Source organism: Perna viridis, chromosome 3 (assembly GCF_037379345.1).
Source record: "Perna viridis isolate PV_CMFRI_1.1 ecotype Kerala chromosome 3, ASM3737934v1, whole genome shotgun sequence".
Classification (NCBI taxonomy): domain Eukaryota; kingdom Metazoa; phylum Mollusca; class Bivalvia; order Mytilida; family Mytilidae; genus Perna; species Perna viridis.
In genome coordinates this window covers 6,900,071-6,915,156 of record NC_142447.1, presented here as the reverse complement: position 1 = coordinate 6,915,156, position 15,086 = coordinate 6,900,071, and the positions used below count along the sequence as shown (strand labels likewise).

General features: G+C 31.8%; 1 protein-coding gene across 5 annotated transcripts in view; it reads left to right on the top strand.

Annotated features, from left to right (window-relative positions):
• Positions 1 to 13,655, top strand: part of LOC148620832 (centlein-like) — a 65,103-nt gene extending 51,448 nt beyond the window's left edge. For all 5 annotated transcript variants that reach the window (XM_088574669.1, XM_088574667.1, XM_088574668.1 and 2 more), the window contains 10 exons: positions 999 to 1,130; positions 1,950 to 2,078; positions 3,622 to 3,719; positions 4,277 to 4,385; positions 6,010 to 6,069; positions 7,371 to 7,466; positions 8,051 to 8,236; positions 9,716 to 9,922; positions 10,705 to 10,776; positions 12,029 to 13,655. In XM_088574669.1, coding sequence (XP_088430795.1) covers positions 999 to 1,130; positions 1,950 to 2,078; positions 3,622 to 3,719; positions 4,277 to 4,385; positions 6,010 to 6,069; positions 7,371 to 7,466; positions 8,051 to 8,236; positions 9,716 to 9,922; positions 10,705 to 10,776; positions 12,029 to 12,115 — 1,176 coding nt within the window. In that variant the 3' untranslated portion in view covers positions 12,116 to 13,655. The remainder of the gene's footprint in view (positions 1 to 998; positions 1,131 to 1,949; positions 2,079 to 3,621; positions 3,720 to 4,276; positions 4,386 to 6,009; positions 6,070 to 7,370; positions 7,467 to 8,050; positions 8,237 to 9,715; positions 9,923 to 10,704; positions 10,777 to 12,028) is intronic.
• Positions 13,656 to 15,086: the final 1,431 nt, after the last annotated feature.

Here is a 15,086-nt window from a genome sequence, read left to right as displayed (position 1 = left end):
TTCATGATCAAGTGATATTTGATGAAGTGAAACATCAGAGAGCAAAAAAAAAAATAGTTGACTGCTGCATTAATGTTATTGCAAACAAGTTAAGTACCTGTCAACCGACCGAATTCAGTTTTATTTCTTGTTCAGAAACAGTTACTGATCTCATGACCAGTCTTCGTTTTTTTTATTTGGTTGTTGTGCTTTTTGATAAAAATTGTTTAGATTGTACATGAAAATGACACTTTGCAAGAGTTATTGTCCTTGATTTGGTTGATTTTAGTGGGAGATGAATGTATGATTTTCTCAAAAGTGCAGATCTGAATAAGGAAATTACTATTTTAAAGTAAAAATATGGCATATGTATAATGAAAAAGCATTGTTTGTTTGTTGGGTTTCTCTGCACTATGAATCACTTTACCATTGTTAGTGCCTGAACTTTATATGGACTGGTTCTTAAAGCTTGTTGTTAAGATTATAGCAAGGTAGTTTCTTCTAGATGGGGTGACACAGGTTTGTTTTTATCTGAGGACATTTTTTTTATAAATTAAAACATGTTTTCTAATGTTTTTATACAAATGTAAGCATATGTTTAGGACCAGTATTGAGATATGTGGGTTTTTTAACATTGAAGCATATTAAAGTACATTTTTATCAATATCATATGCAGTATTTACCAAATGATATTTATGCCCCCACTACAAAAAGGAGGGTGTATACTGTTCTACCTTTGTCCATGCAGTCATGTTTCCATCCGAAACAATTTTTCCTTCACACTTTTCTCATCAACTAACTACTCATCACACTTGTTTGAAGTTTTAACACATTCTTCCTGTAGGATTGCTGTTTGGTGGGATGCCTTTTCAGAAAAAATTCCTGTTTTAACCAAGGATTTGTTTATTTTCCTTATATCCTGATTGAACATGGGGTATCACTTGTGAGCCATTCTTGTTATACACATGATTTTTTTCTTGTGAAATTGCCCCTCCCTAACTTAATTTCCCTGGTTTTAGGTTACAACACTTAGAGAGGCCAAATCAGCAGCCAAGAAGTCTTTAGAGGATAATAAGGAATCTAGTACACAGTTACAATCTGATCTATCACAGGCCAATAAAAGGTTACAGATGGCTAAAACTACAATTCAGGTATAGTTTAATGATAGTTATAATTCCAGTATTATTGATTGGACTAGAGTCAACATGTGGATGCTACCAGTATATTGGAATCATCTTGTTCGTCCATCCATCAATCCAAATTTCATTACAATTATCTCAGCTCCCAATGGATTTATTGATTTCAAATTTGGTGTATGGCTGCATATATGAGGGGGCATAGGTTATAAGCAATTTTAGTTGTTGTCCAATATTAACTTCCTGCACAAGTGGGGGTATGCCAAGCATGGCAACAAGTCAACTTCATGATATATATTGCCTGCTTGTAAGGCCTTCAAACTGAAGTAATGTTTACTCACAAACAAGCCAAGACATGAGTCATTTGTTTAACATAGAATTGATATCATTTTTCCTTATTTGCCTTTCTCCAGAAAAAAAATTGTAATTATATAATTAAAATCTGTTCTTTTTTTTTAGTTGTTAATATATTTCTTTTATCAAATATGGTAGTTATATTGATTGTCCAATGAGTCATATGAATTATTTCTTTATAGGAGTTAAATTTTAACATAATGGACAAAGAAATTATTTGAATCAAGAATAGGCTAAAGGAGAGTTGGTTTCTCAAATGAAATTGTGAAATGTATAATGACGGGGAAAATTCTTGCAGATATTTAATCACCTTTTGGTGTTTAGAAATTCTCATGCAGTTTTAATCACTGGCTTAAAATGGGCGAGAAAAAAATTCCCACTAGTGAAGGTGTTAACAGTGTCTTAAATAGTAAATAATTGTTTATGTCCAGTATTGTCTGGTATGACTGAATATGTTTTATGAATTCATTGTTATTTCAGAAACTAACATCAGATGTAGAAAAATTACAACAGGAGAAGGGACAGTTAGAGACAATGTTGGCCTCTAAAGAATCATCTGCTGAGAAACACACAGAACAAGACTGGAAGCTACTGGAAACCAGACTCAAGGTACTATTCAGCATACAAAAAATAGTGACTACTCCATTTTTGTTAAAATAAATTATTTATTAGTGACTTTCCAGAAATTTGTGAAGGCAAAGTAGTTTGTATATTTTGAGGGCATTAAACCATTACAAAAGGTTATTTTTGGGGCACCCCACCTATACATGAGGTAAGTTCTAAAACTGCAATAAACAGCCTTCACCTTTCATGTTGTTAAGTGTCATAAATAGGTGTTAACACCACAGGAATATATATGTTTAATGCCAGTTGTGGTATAAAAAATGTAAAATAAATCTAAAACTGAAAGCTGGGTGTAGTCATTTTGAGGCACATTGTAAATTCTTGATGAGGGCAGCAGTGTGCTTGAAGATGAAGGCATAGTACTGCACCATGCTAAATAGGGAACCTCTAAAAATGCTCATATCTATTGAATTTTAGTTTCAATATTATAATGTGAAAAAATTAATTAGTGCAGTGCTTGTAGTTGTGATAATTGTCTAAACAAAAACCCCTTTTGTTCGGTAGAATATACTTGGTTTAGACAAGTGTTTGGTTTACTCAGGTTCAAAATACATTTAAAATTACATTAGAAAGATAAAAAAGAGTCTGGTGTGGACAGGTTTTTCAGTTATTCAGGATTCAGTTTAGACATGTAATGGTTTATTTAGGGTTCAGTTTAGACATGTTTTAGGTTTATTCATGGTTTAGTTTAGACATGTTTTCTGATTATTCAGAGTTCAGTTTAGACAGATTTTCCAAGCATTAAGGGTTTAGTTTAGACAGTTTTTTATCATTCAGTGTTCAGTTTAAACAGGTTTTCTGATTATTCAGGGTTTAGTTTAGACAGATTTTTTGATTATTCAGGGTTTAGTTTAGACAGGTTTTATGATTATTCAGAGTTCAGTATAGACAGGTTTTCTGGTTATTCAGAGTTCAGTTAAGCAGGTTTTCCAATTATTAAGGGTTTAGTTTAAACAGATTTTATGATTATTTAGGGTTCAGTTTCATCAGGTTTTGTGATTATTCAGAGTTTAGTTTAGACAGGTTTTCTGATTATTCAGGTTAAGTTTAGACTGGTTTTCTGATTATTCATGGTTTAGTTTAAACAGGTTTTCTGACTATTCAGGATTCAGTTTAGACAGGTTTTCCAATTATTCAGAGTTTAGTTTAGACAGGTTTCCTGATAATTCATGGTTCAGTTTAGACAGTTTTTTTTGGATCATTAAGGGTTCAATTTAGACAGGTTTTCTGATTATTCATGGTTCAGTTTTGACAGTTTTTTTTTATCATTCAGGGTTCAGTTTAAACAGGTTTTCTGATTATTCAGGTTATTGTTTAGACAGGTTTACTGTATTATATCAATTCAATTGAATGAAAACAATGGAAATATTAAATTTTCACCACTTCTGAAATTTATGCATCTTTGTACATGGAATAACTGTAGAATTTACTGTAAATTAAATTATCAATCATGTTTTAATTTAAATTTTATTACTCCTTGCTTTAGAAAGGATAAAGGTATGCTATAAAATTATGTTTTTAATTTCAGGCCTCTTCCAATGAGATATGTAGACAGTCTTCACAAATGAGACAGATGAAGCAGGACAATGACATGTTACAGGAACAGAATCGTAATCTTCAGGACAGGTAATTTTTATCTCTCCTACTTTAACAAAAAATGGTAAGGCCAAATAAAATTAATTTGTAGATTCTCATTCCCTCCCATCACTCAAAATTTGACAAAAAATTTAAAAATTGGGGCAGGAATTTCAAAATCAGTTCTATATTTTTTTCACTTTAGTTTCTAGTATTGAGATGTTAAAACACACAAATCTTTCATTTCTTGGTGACTAAAACAATGTTTCTTCTCTAAAACTGACGTGGCTGTGATCATATCTATATTTCAAATAGCTAAAACACATTTCTTTGCCATTTTAACATTGTATGTCTTGTTCATATTTCTGGTTTATGCAAAGCTTTACTCACAGGTATGTCACCATGTATAGATGCACAATGCTCAGCAATTGTTTTTGAACTTACAGAAGCCAATAGTATTGGAGATAACACACTTTAAACAATTTATTTGTTTAAGGGGAAGTTATCACTATCATTTTTTGAACTCATAGCATTTGTAATTGAACAAACTTCTTCACAACTTTCAGCCTTATAATTTTATTGTACATGTATGTATGTTATTTTTACAGAGTAAACAGATTAGAAAGAGACACAAGTCAGAAGAGAACCTTGTTAGAGGAACAGAGGTCTAAACTAAAACAAGTTCAATCTACAGCTAAAACAGATGCAAATGCAATGGTAAGTAAGAGAACAGAGATCCATACTAAAGCAGGTTTCATCTTCAGTGTAAACTTTTGCAAACACCATATTAAGATCTGTTTTGATGGCTTGCAATAGGTCCAGTGGTTATACCAATGACTTTTTTGTTGGCAGACTCTGATCCTCTACCAAATCTTCAGTATATAGAAGATAATCTGTACCCCAATCGGCTTGGAGTCACAGTATGTCTTAGTGGGGAGACAGGTGGTTATGTGGGTTGTTGCTTCGCTGATTGGCTACGGGTGTCAGACTTGTGGAAATGTTTGGCTACGAGTGTCAGACTTGTAGAAATGTTTGGCTACGGGTGTCAGACCTGTGGAAATGTTTGGCTACGGTTGTCAGACTTGTGGAAATGTTTGGCTACGGTTGTCAGACTTGTGGAAATGTTTGGCTACGAGTGTCAGACTTGTAGAAATGTTTGGCTACGGTTGTCAGACTTGTAGAAATGTTTGGCTACGGTTGTCAGACTTGTGGAAATGTTTGGCTACGGTTGTCAGACTTGTGGAAATGTTTGGCTACGGGTGTCAGACTTGTGGAAATGTTTGGCTACAGGTGTCTGACTTGTGGAAATGTTTGGCTACGGTTGTCAGACTTGTGGAAATGTTTGGCTACGGTTGTCAGACTTGTGGAAATGTTTGGCTACAGGTGTCTGACTTGTGGAAATGTTTGGCTACGGGTGTCAGACTTGTGGAAATGTTTGGCTACGAGTGTCAGACCTGTGGAAATGCTTGACTACGGGTGTCTGACTTGTGGAAATGTTTGGCTATGAGTGTCAGACTTGTGGAAATGTTTGGCTATGAGTGTCAGACTTGTAGAAATGTTTGGCTATGGGTGTCAGACTTGTAGAAATGTTTGGCTATGGGTGTTTGGCTACCAGTGTCAGACTTGTGGAAATGTTTGGCTACGAGTGTCAGACTTGTGGAAATGTTTGTCTATGGCTGTCAGACTTGTAGAAATGTTTGGCTACGAGTGTCAGACTTGTGGAATTGTTTGGCTATGGGTGTCATACTTGTAGAAATGGTTGGCTATGGGTGTCAGACTTGTAGAAATGGTTGGTTACGGGTGTCAGACTTGTAGAAGCGGTTGGCTACGGGTGTCAGACATGTAGAAATGGTTGGCTATGAGTGTCAGACATGTAGAAATGGTTGGCTATGGGTGTCAGACATGTAGAAATGGTTGGCTACGAGTGTCAGACTTATAGAAATGGTTAGCTCCCTTGCTCACTTATGAATAGTGTCATTGACTTGTAATTTTATATCTATATATGTACAAATACCAATTATCACACTATAGCATGAAAATGCTATTTAATCACCACCGTTATATTCATGCTGCAATGGAAACGGGAGCACGCTGTAAAACCTTGATTTAACCCTCCAAGTCGTCTTAAATACGTCCACCAAGTCAAGACCAGTACCAGCTTCTCCTGTGGTGTAATATCTAGTTTGTCAGATTTATTTTTGACTTGACTTGATTATGGATCAGATTAGTGTTTTGTAACTTTTTTGTTACCCTTTTTTTTTTGGTGTGTAATCAAAACTGAATTAGTCTTAGTATTGAAGATATTTCCTGATTTTTCTTAATTTTGTTCTTTTTCTTTTAGGAGGAACTTGAAACAAAAATAAAATTACTACAAGACACAGTTGATAAAAACAAACCACAGGTAAGTTTAAAAGGACTTGTAAGCTCTTTTTTATGCCCTGGCGTGATATAAAATGTCTTACTTCCTCATAGAAAAATGTATTGCTGTCAGTATGGAAATTATTTTTGTTGTTTTATTATTCAATTAATGTGACTCTGTTATAACCACAAAATAAAAACACTGAGTTTATTGATTTTTTATCATTTCTGAAGCATGACTTTTCCCTACAGGGCAAAAATTTGAATCATTATTTTGTTAAAAATAACACAATCACAATAATTGATACACAGGAAACCTTGATATATAGCAAAAAATATGATAAGTAATAAAATTGCCCTTGTGATTTTAATGTAGAAATTTATTTCCTTACTTTTTAATCAGTAATTATTGTAAAGAATTGGTTTGAGATGCATATGCCCTCAAAATTCGGTTATCTTAGATTACTGGGTAAATGAATTTGCAAAATTGTTTGTTTATCGTGCAAAAAAATCTGTTTAATTATTCTAAATAAAATGTCTTATTATGAGTCATATTTCTGTTTCTGTTACATTTAAGGAATGACTGTTATATTTTTTTTTTTTTTTTGGCCTATGAAGAAATAACCTCATTCACACGGTGCACACTAAATAATTGTGCACTACAGGCATTGAGGTCATTTCAAGTAGGCAGAAAAAAATATAACAGTCATTCCTTTTACTTTAATTTCAATATCAAAACCCAACAAGTAAATCATTTAAAAGGGTTGGTGGAGTCGAAATCACATTACAAAATTTGGTCTGTGAGGTGATGGACAAGATTTCTTATCCAATCAGAAAGTGTGTAACTCCTGAAATTAAATTATTGATTAATGATTACTGGTATACAGTGAAACCTGTCTAATCAAACCCATTTTGGTTTGATTTAGATAGGTGTTTCGTTTATCAGGGTTTAAACAAAAATTAAACTGCTATAAAGGGACTGGGTTAGAAATTTCACTGATTATTCAGGGGTTGGTTTAGATAGTTTACTGATTATTCAGGGGTTGGTTTAGACAAGTTACAGATTATTCAGGGGTTGGTTTATACATGTTTACTGATTATTCAGGGATTGGTTTAGATAGAGGTTTACTGATTATTCAAGGGTTGATTTAGACAAGTTACAGATTATTCAGGGGTTGGTTTAGACAGGTTTACTGATTATTCAGGGGTTGATTTAGACAAGTTACATATTATTCAGGAGGTTGATTTAGTCAGGTTTACTGATTATTCAGGGGTTGGTTTTGAGAGGTTTTACTGCATTGCCTTGAAGTTGTAATTGTTGTGCATGTTACTTCTCAAATTTAGATTGAATCTCTGAAGAAAAGATTGAGTGCTGTCACCAGAGAGAAGAGAGACTATGAGGAAAGATTCTTGAAAATTACACATGAATTAGATAAAAAGGTACTAATTTTATTTCCTGCTCAAATTAAAGAGTTAATGATATATATTTGATAAGAAAAGTTGGTTTGAAGTATTGCTTTCATTTTTTGTTACAAAGAACTATAACCAGCATGAAACTTACCTTAAAAACCCATTTGTATGTAGTTTGGTGCTTCTGTGACATCAATAAGATGAATAGTTATCAAAATTATTGCAGTGTAGAAATTATGATCAGCTTATCATAATTATGCATTATAGAATTTAATAATGCATAGTTAGGTTATCATACTTATGTATACAGATGTTTCGATAATGTATAGTTAGGTCTTCGTATTTATGCGTTAGAGGTTTGGATTATGTATAGTAAGGTCATCATACTTATGCATTAGAGGTTTCGGTAATGTATTGTTAGGTTACCATACTTTACATAAGAGGTTTCAATAATGAGATTGAATTCTTTGCCCTTTTAACAACCACTACCTAAGTTTTTTAATTGGAGTTACGTACCCATACTCATGATCTCAGACAATCACATGTCAAGACAAAAGTCATATTTACATATGGAGAATTTGTTGTTGTAAGTTTACGTTTTTTAATCTTTAAAGACCAAACAACTAATGGACACTCAGAATAAGAAGATGGAGTTAGAATCAGCTGTTGGGGAACTAGAAAATACAGCACAACAGCAGCTGAAGGGTCTGGCTACACAGAGTGAAATGGCAATAGAAGCTGCACAGGAAAAACTTACAAGTGCCTATAGTCAAATACAGAATTACCAACAGTTTATCAAGGTAAGAGAAAAAAAACAGACTGGAAAGTGAAACAGTAATACAAGCTGTGCAGAAAAAAACAGATTGTAATACTTGACTCTTACTAATTTATCAAGGTAAGGGAAAAAACAAGGTTGGGGAATGAAGTGGCTTTAGGAAAATAACAGTTTATTAAGGTAAGAGAAGAAGCAAGGTAGGGGAGTGAATTTGTGATAGAAGCAGTAAAAAAAATGAGACAGAACTGTCAACAATTTATCAAGGTAAGTGGAAAAAACAAGACTGGGAGTGAAATGACCATTGAAACTACACAAAAAATCTTTCAGGCATATATATATATATATATATATATTGTCTGCTACAGAATTATGAACAATTTATCATGTTAAGAGAAAAACAAGGTATGGGAGTGAAATGGACTTAAACTACCTAATCATCTAAAGTGCACAATGTTATACAGTGACATGGATGATCAGAAACTTGTGGGCTTACATTCAGGCATTTATTTATAATGTAAGGAAATTAAAAGAAATAATTATACTGCAGTATTAGTTTTCTATAGTAAATCAGTTGTGATATTTAAACTAGTTATGTTAAAAGGCTTTGATTGCTCTGTTTAGCCGGTCAATAATTTTTACTATTGACCAGGGAAATGGTATTGTAATCATATTTCACGTTTTTTTTCCCCTTTATTTTCATTAGCTTATTAATGTTAAGACAAGGGTTTATCCTTGAACAAATTTAAAATCCCATACAGCCAGAACAGATTACAGTAGACAAATATGGTTGTGCAATTTCTTCATGGATTATGAAGGTATTGTTATGAATCAGTATGATAAAATATTTGTTGACTGTTCATTTGGGAAACAGTATATTTATTACCCCATGATACCAACTTTTACCTTTAGCATTGCTTCAGGTAATGGTAGATTCCTTGAGGTAATAAATTTATTATTCCCCTCATGACCATTAATAAATTTGTATTGTTTAAATAATCGCTGACAATGACGTGGTCATGTTAGGTTTATATTATAGTCAAAACTGTTTCAGATTGAAAACAAAATAGTACTTAGTCTATTTAAGTAGCAGTCTTTCTAAAAATCAGACAGGAGGTGATTCATGCATGTCCAAAACTCACCAAATTCACTTTTATTTCTTGTTTAGAATCAGATACAGACCACATAACCACTCTTGGTTTTTCATTTGGGGGTTGCACTTTTAAGATAAAATTTAAATAGATTTTACATGAAATTATTGCTTTGTAAGAGTTATTGTTCTTGGTTAAGTTTGATTTGGTTGATTTTAGTGGGAAATTAAAGTGTATTTTTTCAAAAGTACAGACCTAAATACAGGGAAGATAGTTGTTACATATAAATAAAGTATATGTAGACCAAAAAAGGATTGTTTGTTCGGTGGGTTTTTCTACACCATGAATCACCTTACCATTGGCAGTGTCTGAATTTTATATGGATTTGTACTTAAGTTTGTTTTATTGTATTCCAGGCACTTGGTCATGATTTAATCAAGAAAACAGGAAGAACAAGATCTGAAGTGAGGGAAACAATGATCCGACGAGAACAGGCTATCCAACACAAAGCTGATTCTTCTTTACAGCGAGCACAGAGCCTTGCTAAAAACATTCTCAATTTGAGCCAATCTGATATTGAGGATATAATGAGTGCTGATGGTGACCCTGAAAGGATGGCAATGGTAAGATTCATTTCATCACTGGTCAGAGAGTGTATCTTACCATTTTCAAGACATATGCAATACTCGCCAATCTGCTTACCAAAAAGTTTTTATAGCAATGTAAAATGTAAAAGCAATGTTTTGTCTTAAATTTTTGTCATAAACTTGTTTCACAGCAGAGGATGAAAAAATCAGTTGGTGAAAAGATCAACTCCTTGACCAGTATATTTTTAAAAAAAATCTCTTTACTTTTAGGAATCATTGTATTAGTTTTTTAACTCTGTCCAATTGTTGAGGTAGAATATATGAAATTAGATTCTTTTAATTGTGTGTATTATTTGGGACCAAAAACAGTTTATTTAGTTGAGTTTATACAAGGATGGACAAATTTTGAATTGGGCATTCCAGGCTATTATTTGCTAATTTTTGCAAAATATTTGAATGAAACTTATAAAATTTAAAAAAAAAAAGGGGGGGTTTCCAGGGGTTCGCCACTGAGTAATGATTAGGACCCTGAAAGGATGACAATTGTAAGATTCACTTCATTACTGGTCAGACCTTCAGAGAGTAGGTCTCACCATTTTCAAGACAGATGCAATTATCACCAATCTGTTAACCAAAAAGTTTTTATAGTAATGAAAAATTCTGTATCCTAAAATCAACTTATATTGTAGAATGTGACTTGTCCATAGTCAATATCTACTAATAAAATGTGTCTTCCAACTTTTTTTGTGTGATTTTGTCCAATAATATTGGTTCTACCTTTAAACATTTATCACTTTTCATTAATTGTTTGTTTACAGGATGATATAAGTGAAGATAAAAGGAGAGATAAAAGATGGATGAAGAAATGTGAGAAGCTGGTGGTCAGTAAGGTATGTCAAGATGCAGACATCAAATAGATATACATTCATACCACTCCTAATTTTATACCTGTCCTTTGATGTACATATAAAACTCTTGTCTGTCCATTCTCACATCATATGTCAACTTTGAGGAAGTGGATTTAAATAATTATTTTATAGTCTGTATGTTCATTGCTATGAATTTCTAATATAAATTTAATATTCAAGTTATTTAATTTTATTCATATAAAAGTGAGATTTTCCTATTCTTAGACATTAGGCCAAGTAAACCTAAATGATAGATTCTCATCCAACCTTCACAAAAATATGGGTTGGTTGAGAGGATTTTATTTGTATTTTTTTATTTCTTACCAGGTCTAATTTTGGCTGTTTGAAGAAAAAATGTATTATAAATCCATAGCAACATCAGTTTCAGAGACAAAACATTGTTTTAGTCACCAAGAAATGAATGATTTGTGTGTTATAGTATCTCAATACTAGAAACTGACGGAAAAAAATCCGGATTTGAAATTCCCACCCCAATTTTTGAAAAAAAAATTGTTAATTTTTTAGGGGCAAGAGATGAGAATCTTCTTATTAATTTTTTTGGCCTAAGTTCAAAGGTTTAAGTTGACATTGATAACTTTTAAGTACAATGTTTTTTCATCATAGAAGAAACCTGCCTCTCATTAAGGATGTTTGCTGCTCATGTTCAGTCATTTTTGTCAGATTTTTGGACTCGTCTGAATTTATCCATTTCATAGTAATAATATTTTTTTGCCCAGTGACTCCCAATTTTCTTTTCATAATTTCATTAAACACACCTTAAAATGTTATTTGTGAAGTTTTTATGGAATCCGTGCTATTTTTAGATAAAACCTAAAACAAAACACAAAATCCATGGAAAATCTGGTAAGTGTATCCTGTGATTTAGTTCTGTTATTATATTCATCATTTCCTTCATGTTCAAACTTATTTGACTTTTAAAAACTAAAACCAGGGGCCAGTGTTTCTTGTACATTACAGAAAATACAATGATGATGTTCAGGGAATAAAGTACATTTTTTCATAATTATTTGACAATCACCTGATTTGAATTAATGTTTGATATAAAATTTAAATCTTTCTAATTGTCCAGGTAAGTGTTTAGAGCAGTTCATCAGATGATTGTCATTTAATCATGGGAAGACCAACTCTATTTACTGAACATCATCATTGCATGTGCTATAAAGCATAAGTTTATTAATATGATGTATTGAATAAGTACCATTTGTCTTTACAGGATGACTTTGTGATGCCTTTGGTGGAATTATTTGTACAGAAGATGGATGAGAGAATTGAACTGCTGAACCAGTTGTATTCTTCATGATGAAAAGACAGTTTACACTTATTCCATCCATGCATTTTATCTTTCAAATTATACCTCAGTTTTCAGTAGTGAATTCCTGAGTTGGACTGGTATTATTCAAGTTAATATTATTCCTGTGATAATTTAGATCTGATTTTTGATTTATACATATTGCAGTCTGTTTTTATGTGACATTCATTTAATTTCAGGTGATACTCACTAATATTGTGCAAATACATCCAGTTACATTATTTATGTGAGCCTCACATGAATCAAGCTTCTTTTGAATTTGTTGCTTGAAAGTCATGTGAGGAAAAAATGCAGGTAAATTTCTTGTGAAGTTTGTGTATAATTCATGTGAATTTTATCAATTTTTGACACAGAGGACGAATTTATATTTTGCAAGTGTATTGCTTCCATCCAAGTTTATCAGTTTCTTGAATACATTCTATTGAAGTGTTTTTTTTTTTATAGAATAAATCTTTTTGGCTTGAACTATTGATGAAAAATGTTCAATAGCAATTTGTTTCACAGCAATCATTGAAGTTACCATTGAAAATAAGGTATTGGGCTATATTTTTTAATATTATTATTTAGATTTTTTTTCAATTTTTCTTTATTTATTTATTACTGTAATTTAAAGTTCCGTCCAAAAATGTTAAACTTAAAATTATTATTTTAATTGGTTTTTTTTATGTCTGTCTATTACTGTAACTTGAAGTTCAGTCCAACATGGTTTTACTGTAGATTTGTAAATATAAATAATTGGACATAATGATATTAGATTTGTATATATATATATAATACACAGGGTGCTAGTGCTCTATATCTCTATAATTTGTCCATTTATACAGTAAAACATATATTATCAAGTATATTTATACAGTAAAAAACCATCCTCCCATGATGTCAGGGGTTTCAGGGAGCGAGGATGGACGCAAAACCCTGACTTGGGAGGATGGTAAAAAACCTACTTAACAAACATTTTTTGGTATGTATAATTTTAATAGATTGGTAGGCAATTTGGTCAAACCATTTTTTCTGTCAAACATTGAATAATAGGATATTTGATCTATAATTTTTAACATTTCCAACACAATAATTTCTGTGTATATTTTTCTAGTTTATTTTATTACAGTATTTCATTGCAAATTATTACTAGTTAATTCTTGTATTGTGGTTATGTCACTGAGTATATATATGTTTATATCTATAGACAAATGCAGCATAAAATGTTCTTAAAAAGAGGGGAATCAACTTCATGCATAAGATTGTAAAGATGGATGTCATTAAGTTCTTAATGTAATGTGCTAGCCTTATAAAAGTCATATTTTCTCTAAATTTTAGTTAAACATCATTTGAACAATATTTTTATGTTACAGAAGGTAAAATTTTCTATTTGAAATTTCCCATTCTTCTTAAGATTTGTCAGACTGAGTTTTTGTTTTTTTTTAATTTAATCATTGCATTTTTAAGGTATATATGTATGCCTTGGAATACCATAGAACATTTTTGTAGATTGAATCTTATTTATTTTTGTCTAATAACAATTTTAATTCAATGATGTGTTGTTTTCCTTAGCTCTTGTTATTTGTTCTCAGAGCTTGTGTCTCTTCCTTTCAGGTATTTTCTACTCTCTGGCCAAAGTGAGTATAGCTTGATTTAAGGTACCTTTTCAGTATTTATGGTTGTCCTTAGCTATTTGATATTTTATGAGCAAATCTGCTAGTGTTTTTAGAAAAGCAGAGGATGCTTACCCTACCGGTGCACCTGTGGTCCATTCTCCCAATTTTTAATGGAGTCCGAGTTGCTCATTTACTTTTGGTTCTTTGTACATGTAATTTAGTTTTTCATGTTTGTTTGTTGTGTGTTTCTATTTTCCCTGTCTAGTATTTATCCTTAGAATATATTCTTTTTGAATTCCGCTTGAATCTCGGACACCATGATTACTCCTTAACTCATTTGGCTATCAAATGATTTTGATCTGAACACCACTAACGAGTCTTGGTTTGATAAAATTGTAGACCTGTTGTGACTATCACAAATAGCCATAAGTAATGCATCATACTGATAATAGAAAAATAAAATATTGACATCTTTGCCTAAGACTTTTGTATGCTTTTTTTTTTGTAAAATCAACCACCAGTACTTAAATAACTTTTTCTAAAACCTATAAATGTTAATCCTCCCACATTAGGGGAGAGACTCAAAACAAATTCAATGAACCACATAGAAGTGTAAGATTTATTGGTGGTTTTTGCTTAATATTACTATGTTTCCTGTGAAGAATACTAAATTGAATTTTTACACCAAGAAATTGCTTTTATGCAAAATTACCCACCTGAGACCGGAACAGAGAAGAATCTCCAGCATAAAATCTTACGAAGTTTTACAAATATGTTACTAGAGCACCTATTTTGCCCACTTATTTTTTTTCGGTATGTTCTGCTTTTTTCAGTGTGAACTTTAAGTTCATATGAGTGTGGTATGCTCTTCATATATTCTTTTTATGTTTCTAGTCGAATTTAGTACATGGATTTCCCCTGTTTTGGAACTTTGGAATTCCAAGCATTTGACTGAAATTATTCTGTTCAGTTAAAAGGGAAAAATTTAATTTTTTAACAGGTACAATGGAAATGGTCCTATTTACTTGTGCGAAACAGAGCATGAAAACAAATTATTTAATAAACATTTTCGTCACAATAACAATAAACATAGCAATATATACAAAATATATTACATAACTCTCACACTTAATTTATACAGTGAATTGAGCGCCAATATTCTTTTGATATCACAGATGAAAGAATATTGAATATACAAAATGTTAATGAAAATATCATACATCATATTATAAAACAAATGATATGAACCACTTGTCACCAGATATGAATTCTCACTGAACTTAAATATCAAGAATGAGATATCAGTAACGTATATATCGGTTGGTACTTCAGTAATATGATCGATAAACACAATTCTATTATGAGAT